This window comes from Perca fluviatilis, chromosome 19 (genome assembly GCF_010015445.1).
Source record: "Perca fluviatilis chromosome 19, GENO_Pfluv_1.0, whole genome shotgun sequence".
NCBI lineage: Eukaryota > Metazoa > Chordata > Actinopteri > Perciformes > Percidae > Perca > Perca fluviatilis.
In genome coordinates, this window is record NC_053130.1 from 15191402 (window position 1) to 15207238 (window position 15837).

The window sequence follows — 15837 nt, forward strand, 5'->3', positions numbered from 1 at the left end:
TCTAATGCGAATACGTTTGTACTTTATTAATTACATAACGTTTTGAATGCAGGAGTTTTACTTCTAACATAATACTACACTATGGTATTGCTCCTTTTACTTACTAAAAGATCTGAGTAGTACTTCTTCCACCACTACTGGTATTTTGTAAACTTCAAGGAAGTTTGTCTGAATCCCATTCACACCAACTTCATCTCTTTATGTAAATATTACACAGGGTTCTATTTCAATAAATCTAGTCAGCAGTATTAAATTATTAAAATGAACTGTAAGGAATGTGTAATGTCGTAAACACCACCTATTGTCTCGTCATATATAATGATCACACAATATTGTACTCATTTAAACCAAGGGGAACTGATTTTGGTTGGAGCAATATGAAATGTGTTCAATGCAAAAATAAATCCTTTAATTCCTGGAAAGATGCCTTGCAAAAATAAGCAATCTAGCAGTGGTAATGCTGTAATGGTACAGGTGAACTTGAAATTAAATTGCAAGGCTGGGATCAGTTATAGAAACACCATATGCCTCTTCTCAGCCATAAGACAGGGAGTGCAAAAGCTTCCTGGTTGCGTCAATCCGATTAAAGGCCAGGCCAAACAGTGATTTGTTCATGGTTTATATCAGAGAGGCATTTAAACTAACGTGCTTCTATTAGGACCATAGTGTTAACTCCATTCTGCAAATAAAACACAATAAAGACACTATTTTCCAGAATCTCCCCTGTCTGCCTAAACTTAAGCAGGACTCTTAAACAGCTGACACTCCGTCTCAAAGTCACAGCCTTGGAGCAGCTCCCTGTAGTGATCTTTGACGTCTTGATAGAGCGGCAAGGAGGCCTGCTGGTCAGTCAAACCGGGGAAAGTCACAGGCTTCTCGTTGAGCAGTGGCTGCAGCCTCAGGTCGCCTCCCCCACAGTCATATAGCACCAGGAGCAAGTTAGCTGCATAGGGTAACATGTGGCTGGTGCGGAAGGAGCGTTGGGTCTGTGTGGCGTAGTTGGTGGAAGTCAAGGCATCACTGTCCTTGAAGAAGCCCAGGAGGGTGAGCAGTGGCAGGAGGGTCTCTGCATGGCCGACCTGGACTGTCACGGCTTCAGTCACCTGCTGGCCTGACCTGAGATACAGGATATACAACATCAGTTTCAGGCCTCTTAACACACACACACACACACACACACACACACACACACACACACACACACACACACACACACACACACACACAGGCCTGGATGAAGGAGTGGACTTGTTACCTCTGAAAAATGTGTTAATCAAAAAAGACGAGGGAGGTTAATAAAGGGACTTCCAAGAAACGTAGCATTCCGCTGGCCCAGCCACCAACCCACCTCTGACTTCCAGAAATCTGTATAATTTGTGGTGCCAGCCAATACTCAAGCAAGCATAACGACATGTCATGGCCGAGCACCGAAACCATCAAACCATCTAGCATTTCGAAAAGACAGCATAAATCGTCAGAACACAGGCAAGGTTTGCGCTTTTTTGATTGTGGTCTTTCTCATTCTCTAGGTCTCAGCACCATAAAGCAGAACTAATTTTACATTGGATTTTAAAATTCTTATTTTTGTTTTCTGCTGTATAGAGCACCAGATGTTTTTGAGCTATCAAGAGGCTATCTTTGCCAAGCACCACTAGTTGCTTGCTGCAACACTAGTGATGCTTACACATTAATGCATCAGTAATTATAATTCAATAATTATTTATTATTATTACATTTATATAGCGCTTTATCATAGACACTCAAAGCGCTTTTGGGGGGAGGGGGGGTGGGGACTGCTCTCTAACACCACTAATGTGTAGCACCCACCTGGGTGATGCATGGCAGCCATACAACGCCTTACGACGCCAGACGCCAGAACGCTCACCACACATCAGCTAGTTAGGGAGTGGGAGAATAATATATTTATGATTCTGAAATAGGCTATTCTGCTTAACGAGTACTTTTATTTTTTAACTTTAAAGCTGTGGTAGGCAATTTATTTTGGCATTGGGCATAAATGCTATAATAATCTATCAGCATATTGTAATTCAAGTGGTCTAACACTTCTGCATCTCCCCTTGGCTCTGTTTTCAGGCCTTAGAAAATCTAGCCCGTGACGAGAATCTTTGGCCAATCACAGGTCATTTCAGAAAGAGAGAGAGCGTTCCTATTGGCTGTTCTGCACATGCCCGTGCAACAATGAGAGGAGAGGGAGAGCTGCAGGAAGAGGTCTCACTCTACTTCAAATGCTGCTTTCTTTCAACCCACTGCAGCTTTAAGTATATTTTAATGCTAGCACTTTTGTACTTTATTTAAAGGTAGTTTGTCAAAATCCCATCCAGACCTTGCTGCCACACCAACATCATCTTTGTGTAAAATATTACCCAAAGGGTTCCATTTTAATCCATCTAGTCAGCAGTATTAAATTATTACTTTACGTATTACCATGCAGTGATTTAAAGTATAAGGCAGGTGATATTATATATTTTTCTTATTGTCTACAAATCCCATGAAAAGAAGAAAGCCAACAATTCATTGACAATTATTTCCTGTTTAACCAATACTTGATATAGCTTATTCCATAGGCCTCCACTGTGGTTCCAAATGAAATTAAAATACATCAATGAGCCAAACAGTTGACATCTTCTTTTATTACAATGAACATGGGAGTCAGTCTCATAAACGCCGTCCTGTTGCTGTAAATAGTCCTCAACAAATTCCCATTTTACCCATTTAAACCTTTAGTAGCAATGAATGGTCTTGGGGCTAAGAGCTAAAGGCAGGGAAAAGATGTTGGCAAGAACTGAGAGATCCATTGTTGTTGTTTTTTCATTGGATTTGTTAACAATAAGCACCAGCAGCACCCTCCATTTTTATATACTGAAGGACATTTAAGATTTACTCACTTGTTCTCGCTGGCGGCTTTGTTCAGTCGACTAAACAAGTCATGGAAGAGAATGCAGCTCGACTTGCTGTTAATATCATAACCATAGGCTCTTTTCCAGAATTGTTTCAGGTCATTTGCATACTCCATAACCTGCCAAATCAGATACAGTACAAATCATTGATTGTCTGGATGTCAGGTGGGCTTTATGTGAGGACTAAAAAAGATGGCAGTCTTTTGTTATGTGAGGTAACAATTCAGCCCTCCTGAGTGTGAGGTCAGCTTGTAACACAAGACATAAACACTCTTTGTGACATGAATATTGCCAAAAAAGTTTCTCAATGAATGAATACTTTGGCAAAGCAAAGAAAGTATTACCTACTGCTTTTTTAGAAACTTGTTTTACGAACAAGTCTTTCTCTAACTTGAACTTCCAAACGTTTCTTCCCTTTTTATTTACTGTATTTAATTGTTTATTCAACAGAGACAATACGGATTAAATAGGAAGAAGTAATGCAACAGATTTCATATAGAGTTTCTAGCAGAAGGTAATTTGCAGCAGGCGTTTAAATTCATGTTCAAACAAACATATAAAACATATTCAAGATATTTCATAACTCCTTGCATGATTTGAGGGTCTTAGACTAATGGTGGTGTACTTCAAAAACAATTAGATAGGTCTGTTAGTTTGCTTTATCCTAGTTTTTTCTTCTTAAATCTTGTTATTTTTCCTTTGTGTTCCTATCTAGGTTTTCTGTTTCTTGCGGACTTGCTACGGATACATTTAAGCAAACTTTAAAAAAAAAATACTTAAAGGACAAATCCGGCACAAAATGAACCTAGGGGTTAATAACACGTGTACCGAGTTCGACCATTCTCTGGGATTTGTTTTCATGCTAATCGAATGTGACCAAACCACTAATTACCTTATAACGCTAGCCTTCGGGGCAGAGGGTAAATCGCTATTTCTACACCACTAACAAGGCTCAAAATAGCACCACACTTCCACGGTAGCATAATGAGGGTCCCTACATGTAAACAGAAGCATTGAGAACTTTGTAAGTGTACAGACAGTTTGTTAAAAAGATAGTTTAGAAAGACAGTACCGTTCACGTATACAGGCGGGCAACCATGGGAGATTTCAAGTGACAGTTCAGCTCACGTTGCATGGCGTTCGTTGTTCGACTGGTCGTGACTGTTTTCCAAAAATGGCGCCCGCCTGTACGTGCCCGTGCCCCGATGATTAGTGTTATAAGGTAATTAGCAGTTTGCGATAAAACTGGTCACATTCGATTAGCAGGAAAACATATCCCAGAGAACGGTCAAACTCGGTACACATGTGTTATTAACCCCTAGGTTCATTTTGCGCTGGATTTGTCCTTTAAATTAACTTCACAGTCTAATCCATTGTGATAAATGCTTAAGAGTAACTTAACTTAAACAAGCACATCAGGTTACTGACCCATAACCATCTCATCAAACTTTGATGATGGAATCTTACCTGCATGCTTCCACCCAGCACAGTAAAGCTACAATCACTGAATAGCTGAGGACCGTACCTGTGCATCGACCTCATCAAAAAGCCGACACCAAGGGGAGTTCACAGTCTTGATGGCAAACTCATAAGCGCACAAATAAAATGCAGCTTCGGCCATATCTGAAAAAGAATTTTGATAGGTAGTGAAATCAGACAGGCCAGGCAGCCATTAAAACAAACACAATCAAAAGCACTGGGACATGACCCAAATTATCCTAAACACCATGGTGCATGTTACTTAATTACTGCACCACTTTTGAGGTCTCTGGCACTTCTTTAAGTCCACAAATGAGGTAAATATTGGCTACAGTACTGTTACAGTTACATACTTTACAATTAGAAAACAGCTCCACCTACTGTGCAAATATACCAACTGTGAAAAATGACCAATAGGATGTTCAGCACACTATTTTCCCCCCAATATTGACTTAACACAGTGATTTTTGTGTTTACAATGGCATTAGATGCATTTGAGCAGGTTTTTAGGCTGTGACAAACACTTTATTTAAGGGGGCCAAAAGTTTCTTACAATTTCCTGGAAATCAAGTGATATATATCTGTGAATTGATGGGGAGGTTCCTATAAAGTATTGTGTCATTTGGTACTAATTATTGGGAAAATGCCTGGAGACATTGTTCAAATGGGACACTTTCAATTCATTATTTCCAATTAATTGCAAGTGTGACTTTGAGAGTATTTAATCAATACATTGCAGGCCAGCTATGTATTGGTCAGGTCAGGTTGTGAAGTTTGTTGACAGGCAAGCATACAGTTAAACATGTATGGAAAGTAAAGTTTTTAATAATACATTAATTAATGGCTTCGAATGAGGCAGTTTTAAGGAAAAATACTCTGAAATCAGCAACTGTGTATAAACTCAAATACTCTGAACTTTGCATTACTTTCTATTTTCCCTATACTGAGTACTAAATTACATAGTTTTCCAACAGAACATCTTTTAAGAAATTACAATGTAACAGAAAAGAAAAAAAAAGAAAAAAGAAATATAGGACAAATACACTCGTTTGGGACAGAACAACTCATGCCAGTCAAGAGAGTAGCTCTTTTCTTTTGGGTACGTGTAAGTAACAGACCATATTCAGTTTTATTTATCCATTTAAGAAACTTTGGACACTATAATAAAGGTAAATAAATATTCACACAGCACACTTTTTTGGCCACACTCCACTGGCTTCCTGTCTGTTTCAAGATTGATTTTAAAATTGTATTGCTTGTTTTTAAGATTTTAAATGGGTTGTCGTCTTCTTATTTATCGGAGCTTTTACATGTCCACACACCTGTCAAAGCACTGAGGTCTTCCATTCAGATGATCCTCGATGTGCCCAGATCCAGGTTAAAAAAATAAAGGTGACCGAGCCTTTGCAGTGGCTGCTCCGAACCTCTGGAATAGTATACCAATTCATATAAGAACATCTCAGAGTGTTGAAACGTTCAAGTCCTAGCTTAAGACTACTATTCATTGGCTTTCAATTCAAGTTGAGCTTTGATACATTGACCTTTTTCTACTGTTGGTTATTTTGTATTGTGTATTGTGTATTGTTTGTGTATATTATCATTTTGGATTTTTTTAGCTTGTTAAGCACTTTGGTCAACTATGGTTGTTTTTAAACGAGCTATATAAATAAAATTGTTCCCCGGATGCTGTACGTATAGCTGTCCACTGCTCCTAATACTTAGAATGGGTTAAATGCAGTAATAGAATTTCACTACATTGTACTGTGTATGTGACGATTAAGAATAAAGTTTGATCCCTTTTGTTTGGTTTGAAATTCAACTGAACTGAACACTTAATAGCAAAGTATTAGAAAAGATAGTCACAAATCTGGCCATCCCCGTATATAACTTAGTTATACCAGTGGTGGTATAAATAAGTTGTATATTTACTCAACATTGTACTTGAGTATAGGTTTAAGATACTTTACTTATGTATTCACGTGTTAATCTACTTTCTAGTCCACTACATTTATTTGACAGCTGTAATTACTTTGATTTACTGTTACAGTAAATGCTACTTACACATCAATGCAATATTAATAATAATCCAAAAAATAATATAGAATGATATAGAATGGTTGTGAAAATGTTAAATTCCATTTTGTGATAATTGAACAAAGCCTCTTTCATCTGTTTTAATGTGTATCATCAATTGTACACTGTTTTCCTCCCTGAAGATTTATCTGCAGGAACCTACCTTTAACCAATCCTCCTTTACTATGGTGCCCCTAGTCTCGCATTGTCAGACCTTCCTCCAAAGCGCTGCGGAGGAGGGTCTGACGAGTCCACACAACATTCCGGGATGGGAGAAAAACGTGCTCTGGTTTATTGGCATCCCAATCGTCTTGGGCGGTGCTAAGCGACGCAGGGAGCAACGGTACCGCTGCAAAATAGCCTCGGGAAAGAACTTGTTTGGGTGGAACATGTGTACGTTCAAAGGTTGTTTTAGTCGTGCAACAGAAATCTCAGATTCAACAGATAGATCTAGACAGATCTAGCTAGCTGTCTCGATTTAGCCTGCAGTTAAGCAATAGTCCTCATAAATCGACCGAAGTTTATAATGCCAACACAAAGAAAGCAGAAGGTAACGGACATCCAGCCGAAATGAAAGACATCCTACGGAATTTCCCGGCGGCGCCTGAACAATCCCAGAAGTGGAACGTCGTGGATATGGACTATGGTGCCCCTATCTTATTTTTCTACTCTCACGTCATCAAACATATGAACCCCAAAACAATTGCGATAGGATTGTTTCTTAACAAGCACCAAAGCTGGATTCCCAACCAGGCAAAGTGGGCAATTATTCTGGGGCCACCAAACGTCCAAGCTTCACTGTGTGTAGGCCTACATTTTCTTTAAATGTTTTCATTTGATTACTTATATGTTTGGGAAATTGCACCACTAAAGTTCAATATCAACTGGGTCCCGCATTATTATGTAATATTGTAGCCCTGTCTCGTAACGGGGCCCTGTGTCTAAATCTAGTTCTAACACTGTTATGAAACATTTTCTAACAATCGCTCCATTCACGTCAATGGCATGAGAGTAGATAGATAAAAAAGACACCATAGTAAAAGGGGATTGGTTCAAGCTAGGTTCACACAGATAAATCTTCAGGAAGGAAAACTGTAACAATATAGGATACAAATTCATAATACCAATTAAAACAGATGAGTAAGGTTGTGTTAAACATTTTCACACAAAAATGAAATGTAACATATTTACAACAAACCTTTATTATTTTGACTTTTTCTTGTGTGCACATCTTCCTAATATAAATAATGTTGTGTTTCTGTAATGGAGACTTGTCATTACAGTTTCATCAAATTACCATAAACTAGTTGACATACAGAAAACATAGCATACATTTGGTGGAAAATACTTTAACTGGATGTAACACTCCGAATGCATATGGCTTTTACCTGTAAAGGAGCAGTGTTATAATGTTGTAATGTTGTTTTTTTCTACTTAAATAAAGGATCTGAATACTTCCTCCACCACTCACCATCTGTGATGTTATTATAGGGGACTCTGAGGCGGTCTGCAATCTTCTCCGTGACCCGCCTCATCTCTGGTCCCTGCTTGAACTTATCCACCTCTGACAGAGCTGAGGGGTTGTTGTCAACTTCCTCCACAAATCTGGTGCACTGGTCAAAAAACCTCATGAGAGCGTCATTCACTGCATGGTCAAACTCCTTATCTGGGCAAAAAAAGGTTATATTGAAAATGGTCTATAGGAGGTTAATCATAAAGTTTTTCTCAATCGCTTTGGCACAATCGTCGAAAGGCTTTTAAACTTTGTCAAACTATATGACTATTTAAATTAACATTTGGTTAATTGTTCACATGACTAATAGTCATTTATCATTGCTTTGGAACAAAATGCACCGAGAAAGCCTTGCAGATCAAAATAGTTTGCATTAATTTGCTATTGAATCATATTACTCTCAAATGCAACGATACACATGTTCATTGTCTAAATCCCTACATGCAAAACAGAGCAACCAACAATCACAATAACCTGTCACACATAAGATACATAATAGGTATGTGGTATTGTTGTAAAAGTTGTCAGATGGATAGACATAGGCTAGATGGGGAAAAATTCAATTTCCTCACAATTTAGAGCAACCAAATGCAAACAGGTGACAGGTGAGGATATCACAGTTGATTATTGTAGGGGGTGACTGCATCATGCCAAAAGATTTTTCCCTCATTGCATTGGAAGGGAGCATATCAGGTGTGATGTTGATAAAATGTTGTGGCCAGACTGAGAGGAGATTGGATGACCCATGAGGTTGAAACATTTGCAGCATATTTTCTTGTTTCTTGCACACTTTGTACAGTATTCCTGATACTTTTGCATATTTGTCTTTACAAGCTTTCTTTATCTATTTGCAGATGGCTGGTGTGTGCAATGAGAAAGTATAGTGTGTGCCATGGCTGACATCAATACTATTCAGCTGCCTAAATATACAATGTTAGCAACTGGCCAATATTACATAGTGGGTAACTATCATACTTTAAGGGTACACTGTCATTTGACAAGATGTCTGCATTTTGACTGTCTTGGTCTAAGCAATGACAAAGGAACCTTTTGTTTTGATTCCAATGATTTATTCATTGATGGATTTATTTACATTTGAAACAGGAGTTCATTCTTTTGATGGAGTTATCACCTTTTGCAGGTCACAACGAGTGATGTGCTGAACGTACCACATGGTGTGAGGATTGTACTTAGATTTTTTAAAGGTGTAAGTTTGTTTTAGTAAATGTGACAAATCGGTTGAGAAAACTGTAATATATTTCTTCGGATCATGAATCGAGGTCGTACCTGTAATAGCCCACAGCTCTGTCAGTCCTGCCTTGAAGGACAGTGTGCTGTTGACACACCTGTGCTTGGAGCTGGTTATGAATTTGATGAATCCACCTCTGAGCTTCTCCTCTGAAATCAGTGAGGGGAACAGCTTTGACAGCCTGACGGCCAGATGCTTGTGATCATTCACACCTTTCTGGACGAGTCGGCCGTCCATGTCCTCAGTGTACCACATCGTCCACTGAGTCTGGATTTCACGCAGCCAGCTCTCTTGGCCCGAGGCTCTGCTCTTGACCAGCTCGTACAGCTTCTGCATCTTCTTGACATTTTTGCTCGTCGGGTACCTCGTACCGTGTCTTATTATGGCGGTCACATGAATTTCGCGACATTTTGCAGATGGAGGCTGTAAAATAGACCTGTTTACAGCAAGTATGTCCTCTATGAGATACGGGTTTACTTCCTCGTACCTCCCTTTCGTGCTGAAGTATTTGGCGATCGCTGGTATGTTTGGATTCCCCCCATGATTCACATCGTTACGAAAACAGCAGCAAACGCCAGTTAAGATGGTGAAATGAACAACTATGGTTTTCCAAAACACGATCGGCATGATGTAGCCAAATAGCTTTGTTTGAATGGCCGTGTGCGCACCTACTTACTGGACCTCAAAACTGAGTGACGTTGAATGTGGGACTGTCCAATCAATCCGTTACACAGAGCCTGTCCTAACTTACGCTGAGCTTACATAATGGGCTATAATGGACATTGGCCACTTGTAATCACGACTGTCTGCTTGTACTTTACTCAGTGGTAGTGGAAAAGTCTCAGTTCTCTTGTTACAAGTAAAAGTCCTGCACAAAAAAGTATTAGCATAAAAATATAGGCTACTTAAAAGTATAACATACAGCATGCCCCATTTCAGAACAATATTATTGAATTATGAATTAATGTTGTTGATACAATAATGTGTAGGCCTATAGCCTATTTTAATGTTGCAGCTTTTAAAGTTTTTTTCTTGTGAATTTCACCAAGGGATCAATAAAGTCTTATCTTTATCCATTATAATACATTTATTTGTTGATTATATTTTTTGTATTACTAATCCTAATCTGCAATGTAAATCATGAAATACATGTAGTGGAGTAAAAAGTACAATACTTCCCTCTGAATTGTAGTGGTGTAGAAGTATAAAGTTGCAGAAAATGGAAATGCTCAAGTAAAGTACAAGTACCTCAAAAAAATTGAAAGCCACACCCCAGACAAAAAACAACAACATTATTGATAACTTCAGATTTGGATTTATTGTCCCAGAAGGATATTTGTTTTCACAGCCAGTACCCATAGCAACACACAGCAACATACAGATATAAGTATAGCAATATATAGATCTACGTACACAGCCACAAATCACATTCATAGTCAGTACACCAAATCTCAATGAATGCATTCATCATCCCAGCTCACAACAGTGTCTGTGAGGCCGATTGTTCAGGGCTGCTATTGAAGAGGGGACAAATCTTCTGCTGAAACAAGCTCTTCTCTATTTAAGGGTCCTGTATCTCCGGCCAGATGGAACAGAAGTAATGTGTCAATTGAGGGGCTGATCAGTGTCGTAAGTGCTATATGTGTGGCGGCTCTGAAGTTCATATCTGAGAGATTGGGAGTGGGCAGGCAGATGATTTCAGAGGCAGTGCGTGTGATGCTGCTTTTTGCTGAAGATGGTTAACATGGTGAAGAAGCAGGGAACAGTACAGCAGGATGGGTTGGAACAGGTCAGGGGCAACAGACAGTGCTCTGAGTGTAGGTAAGACATTGATTCTTTGCTGGGATCGTTTATGGATTTCAGTGATGTGTTGATCAAAACTGAGTTGATTGTTGTTGACCAATGTGTCCCTGAGCAAGAGACTTAACCCAAGGCATGTGGCCTATGACATATATAGCAATTGTAAGTCGCTTTGAATAAAAGCGTCGGCTAAATGGCATGTAATGTAATGTAATGATTGTCTATGATGAGTTCAAGATATTTGAAGCTGTGTTTCAAAAAAGATGTTAGTACCTCCTTAAGATGTTTAAGTGTAAGAAATCCATATTTAAAATTTCCAAACGAGAACATTTATAAAAATGCTCATTCAACCAGTAACATATTTATGGTAGGAGCATATTGTTTTTTTTCTGTTTTAGCAAATAAAAGAGAATAAAGCTACTTGTAATGCCCTATTTTCCAGAATCTCCCCTGTCTGCCTAAACTTAAGCAGGACTCTTAAACAGCTGACACTCCGTCTCAAAGTCACAGCCTTGGAGCAGCTCCCTGTAGTGATCTTTGACGTCTTGATAGAGCGGCATGGAGGCCTGCTGGTCAGTCAAACCGGGGAAAGTCACAGGCTTCTCGTTGAGCAGTGGCTGCAGCCTCAGGTCGCCTCCCCCACAGTCGTATAGCACCAGGAGCAAGTTAGCTGCATAGGGTAACATGTGGCTGGTGCGGAAGGAGCGTTGGGTCTGTGTGGCGTAGTTGGTGGAAGTCAAGGCATCACTGTCCTTGAAGAAGCCCAGGAGGGTGAGCAGTGGCAGGAGAGTGTCTGCATGGCCGACCTGGACTGTCACGGCTTCAGTCACCTGCTGGCCTGACCTGACATAAACGACAAATAGGGGTTCAGAATTTAACATAGTTTCTGCTGTGAAGGAGCTATATTTCAAAAGTGAAGTGTTAAGAGTAAATAAAACACAAGAGAAGATAAAAACTTGCTACAAAAGAGAATATGCAATTGGTACCAAGTAATGTCTGGGTTGTTAGACAAGTGTTTACACCACAGTTCTTATCTGTCTATATGTGTCTAAGGTCACATTTTAAACCTTCATACTTGTAACTAAGAGGAAGGACACAGACTGGTCTTTGTGTACTTTAAGTCTTCGGCATATTTAACCTACATATTTGGACTGCAAGCAATTTAAAGCTCACTTACTTGTTCTCGCTGGCTGCCTTGTTCAGCCGGTTAAACACGTCATGGAAGAGAATACAGCTGGACTTGCTGTTGATATCATACCCATAGCCTCTTTTCCAGAATTCCATCAGGTCACTTGCATACTCCATAACCTGTTTATGCAGATGCAGATAGTTCAAATGTAGCCTGTATGTGGGTGGCCTTTACACAAAGACTTTCAGAAGAAGAGTTTCTCAAGATAGCAATTTTGCGTTCTGTGAGATAACATTTCAAGCTGCCTGTTAGGTCAACTTGTAACACAAGACATAAAACACACTTTCTATAATTGCCATAAGTTTTCTGTAATACTATAGGTTTTTATATATTTTTTGCACTATCCCTTCCTTCTGCAACATTTTGGGAATTTCCCCGCTGTGGGATTTATAAAGGATTTTGATTGTTGAATGAATGAATGGTGTAGCAAAACAGAGAAGGTAACGCTTTGTCATTTTTCTTTTTGAGTGTATACTCCATAGAAACAAGCAATAGGATATCTAAATGATTTTTCTTTTGTTGTTGTTGTTGTTGTTGTTGTTGTTGTTAAGGGCACTGTGTTCCTCTGACCTAGATTAGACAGGGCTGTTTGTTTGCTTTGTCCTGTTTCTGTTGGATTTAATAGTTTAGATTTAATTTAGTTTCTGTGCCCGTGGTCGAACTAAGTGCTCTTCTGGTTGGCCCAAATTCCCCGTCTGATCAGCTGAGGTGCCTTTGTTGTGACCCTAAAACTAAACATAACCCTTACACTAACCCTGTGTACAATAGAGGTGCTGCTTCTTTTCACCCCCTGCCTCGGTTTCTTTTTCCCTCTGTAAAGTCCTAGGAGACTTGCTTGTGATAAATTTGAACAGTATTTGCTTATGTGGGAAAACATCCTGGTCTACACTTGGTGATGAAGAGCTCTATAAATAAATGAACTTACAACGGTGAGAAATAATACATAAATTGGCTGCCAAAGTTGCAGAATATAGAAATCTTTTGATTTTTGGAATGTAGGGCTGTATCAGCAGTTTCTAACACACATTTTGACATGTTACTGTAGAAAAAGCACTGGTGTGAATAATACATTAATGGTGGATGAACTGTCATGCTGTTATGGCTTATTGGGATATTTAAATAGAACAGAGACTAAAACAAACTTGCTGCCACATAAAATGTACATACCGTTGACCCCTAACTGCTCCTACCTTTGCATCATCCTCATCGAAGAGTTGACACCAAGGGGAGTTCACCGCCTTGATTGCAAATTCGTAAGCACACAGGTAAAATGCAGCCTCAGTCATATCTGCGACGAGAGGTTGGTATAAAATCTTTAGTTGTGAAAGTATGCAGGAAATGCAGCCATTTAAAAAGCTGAGATGCCAGAAAAGTAACTACACCACAAAACACTACAGTTGCTCAGAAAGTCGTGTGTCCTAATCCTAAAACTAAATCACTAGATAGGTACTTAATTATTGCACATTTTTGAAGCCTATGATGCTACAGTAATTCAATTCCAAATTAGTAAACAGCTCCACCCAGTGTCAATTATGATCCCTGCAATGTTCTGCACACTAGTTTCCCGACTACTTTACAGTTTTTGTTTTTAATTTAATGATACATTGCTGATACAGTAATTAGTAAATAGTCTGTTTCAGGCTGTGACACATATTCAATTCTGTTAATGTACCAGGCTTGGGTTAAAGGCAAACTTAATCAAGAATCAATAATTACTCTTTTCATGAACCTGTAACAGACCTTGGACACGTACAGTATAGTATGCACACTATACATATATACATATGAACACTGAGAGCATAGATGATTTGGAGCTATGATCAAGGCTTAAAGGCCCCATGACATGCTGCTTTTTGGATGCTTTTATATAGGCCTTAGTGGTCCCCTAATACTGTATCTGAAGTCTCATTGCCGAAATTCAGCCTTGGTGCAGAATTACAGCCACTAGAGCCAGTCCCACAATGAGCTTTCCTTAGGATGTGCCATTTCTGTGTCTGTAGCTTTAAATGCTATTGAGTAGGAGAGAGGGGGGGCAAGGTGGAGGGTGGGGGTGTGGCCATGACCAACTACCACTTTGCTTGTTTTAAAGCCATGATGTCTCTCTCTTTCCCATGGGTGGGCCAAATTCTCTGTGCGGGCAAAGCAGAGAAAGGGGAGGCAACCATCTGAGCTTTCATTTTCTCAAAGGCAGAGCAGGATACCCAGGGCTCGGTTTACACCCATCGCCATTTCTTGCCACTGGGGGACCATCGGCAGTCTGGGGAAACTCATATTAATGTTTTAAAAAAAACTCATAAAGTGAAATTTTCATGCCATGGGACCTTTAATACTTTGATAATATGCACACAACACACTCAAGAGTGTAAAAAGGCTTCTGCAGATATGACCTTGTGTGATGTTATTGTAGGGGACTCTGAGGTGGTCTGCAATCTTCTCTGTGACCCTCCTCATCTCTGGTCCCTGCTTGAACTTATCCACCTCTGACAGAGCTGAGGAGTTTTTGTCAACTTCCTGCACAAACCTGGTGCACTGGTCAAAAAACCTCATGAGAGCGTCATTCACTTCGTGGTCAAACTCCTTATCTGGGCAGAAAAAGGTTATATTGAAAATGTCTATAAGAGGTTAATCATAATATATTTCTTCGGATCATGAATCGAGGTCGTACCTGTAATAGCCCACAGCTCTGTCAGTCCTGCCTTGAAGGACAGTGTGCTGTTGACACACCTGTGCTTGGAGCTGGTTATGAATTTGATGAATCCACCTCTGAGCTTCTCCTCTGAAATCAGTGAGGGGAACAGCTTTGACAGCCTGACGGCCAGATGCTTGTGATCGTTCACACCTTTCTGGACGAGTCGGCCGTCCATGTCCTCAGTGTACCACATCGTCCACTGAGTCTGGATTTCACGCAGCCAGCTCTCTTGGCCCGAGGCATTGTGTAGGACGATGTTGTAGAGCTGCTGCATCTCTTTGACGTTTTTGATGGTCGGGTACCTTGTGCCGTGTCTTATTATTGCAGTCAGGTGGATTTCTTGACAATTTGCAGATGGAGGCTGTAAAATAGATCTGTTTACTGCAAGTATGTCCTCTATTAGATATGGGTTTACTTCCTCGTATCTCCCTTTCGTGTTGAAATATTTGGCGATTGCTGGTTTGTCCGAATTGTCCACATAATTATGACAGCAGGAGATGATGAGGAAATTAAAGAAAGTGAATTTCCAAAGAAAAGTCAACATGATGCACCCAAGGAGACTCTCGAAAAGCAGCTGTCCCCAACAATTTTCCAAACCCAAAACATCTGTGTGACAGCGTCAAAAATGGGACAGATCAGAGTCCAGTTTGTTGACCCCATTTTCTTCACAGCATATCCTAAAGTGCAAACTAAACACGTTCTTACACAGTAGCCAGTGATTAACATCCTCAAAAGAAAAATGAAAACATTTAGAATGGAAAATAAAACAGAAGTGTTGTCAGATTATCAAGATATCTTGTGTAACATGATCCAGCTCCATTCTATGTAAATGTTTCATTGATTGTATTATAACATTGGCTCCACTTGAACGAAAACCACAAAAGTGGTTTATGATGCTTTAAATATTTTACACAGTGACGTTGTGGT

At 39.6% G+C, this 15837-nt stretch overlaps 2 protein-coding genes across 2 annotated transcripts; both read right to left on the bottom strand.

Annotated features, from left to right (window-relative positions):
• Nucleotides 1–387: 387 nt before the first annotated feature.
• On the bottom strand, nt 388–9942 carry LOC120547788 (multiple inositol polyphosphate phosphatase 1-like). Its single transcript, XM_039783469.1, has 5 exons — nt 9271–9942; nt 7942–8136; nt 4444–4541; nt 2907–3037; nt 388–1116 (listed from the first exon to the last, which is right to left on the bottom strand). The coding sequence occupies exons 1-5, from the start codon at nt 9857–9859 to the stop codon at nt 738–740; spliced, it is 1392 nt and encodes a 463-aa protein (XP_039639403.1). The 5' UTR covers nt 9860–9942; the 3' UTR covers nt 388–737.
• LOC120547789 (multiple inositol polyphosphate phosphatase 1-like) lies at nt 388–15523 on the bottom strand. Its single transcript, XM_039783470.1, has 6 exons — nt 14887–15523; nt 14609–14803; nt 13412–13509; nt 12210–12340; nt 11478–11875; nt 388–718 (listed from the first exon to the last, which is right to left on the bottom strand). Exons 1-5 carry the CDS (start codon nt 15452–15454, stop codon nt 11497–11499), a joined length of 1371 nt encoding a protein of 456 aa, XP_039639404.1. The 5' UTR covers nt 15455–15523; the 3' UTR covers nt 388–718; nt 11478–11496.
• Nucleotides 15524–15837: the final 314 nt, after the last annotated feature.

What these genes read in the sequence shown, in the direction of transcription:
- LOC120547788 (XM_039783469.1), bottom strand. Translation starts at nt 9,859, where the DNA reads ATGCCGATCGTGTTTTGGAAAACCATAGTTGTTCATTTCACCATCTTA. An exon ending in CTATAATAACATCACAGATG is followed by an intron (nt 4,542 to 7,941) that starts GTGAGTGGTGGA and finishes ATTCTTTTTCAG; the next exon opens with ATATGGCCGAAGCTGCATTT. An exon ending in AAAGCCGCCAGCGAGAACAA is followed by an intron (nt 1,117 to 2,906) that starts GTGAGTAAATCT and finishes CCTGTATCTCAG; the next exon opens with GTCAGGCCAGCAGGTGACTG.
- LOC120547789 (XM_039783470.1), bottom strand. Translation starts at nt 15,454, where the DNA reads ATGTTGACTTTTCTTTGGAAATTCACTTTCTTTAATTTCCTCATCATC. An exon ending in TCGATGAGGATGATGCAAAG is followed by an intron (nt 12,341 to 13,411) that starts GTAGGAGCAGTT and finishes CTGCATAAACAG; the next exon opens with GTTATGGAGTATGCAAGTGA. An exon ending in AAGGCAGCCAGCGAGAACAA is followed by an intron (nt 11,876 to 12,209) that starts GTAAGTGAGCTT and finishes CGTTTATGTCAG; the next exon opens with GTCAGGCCAGCAGGTGACTG.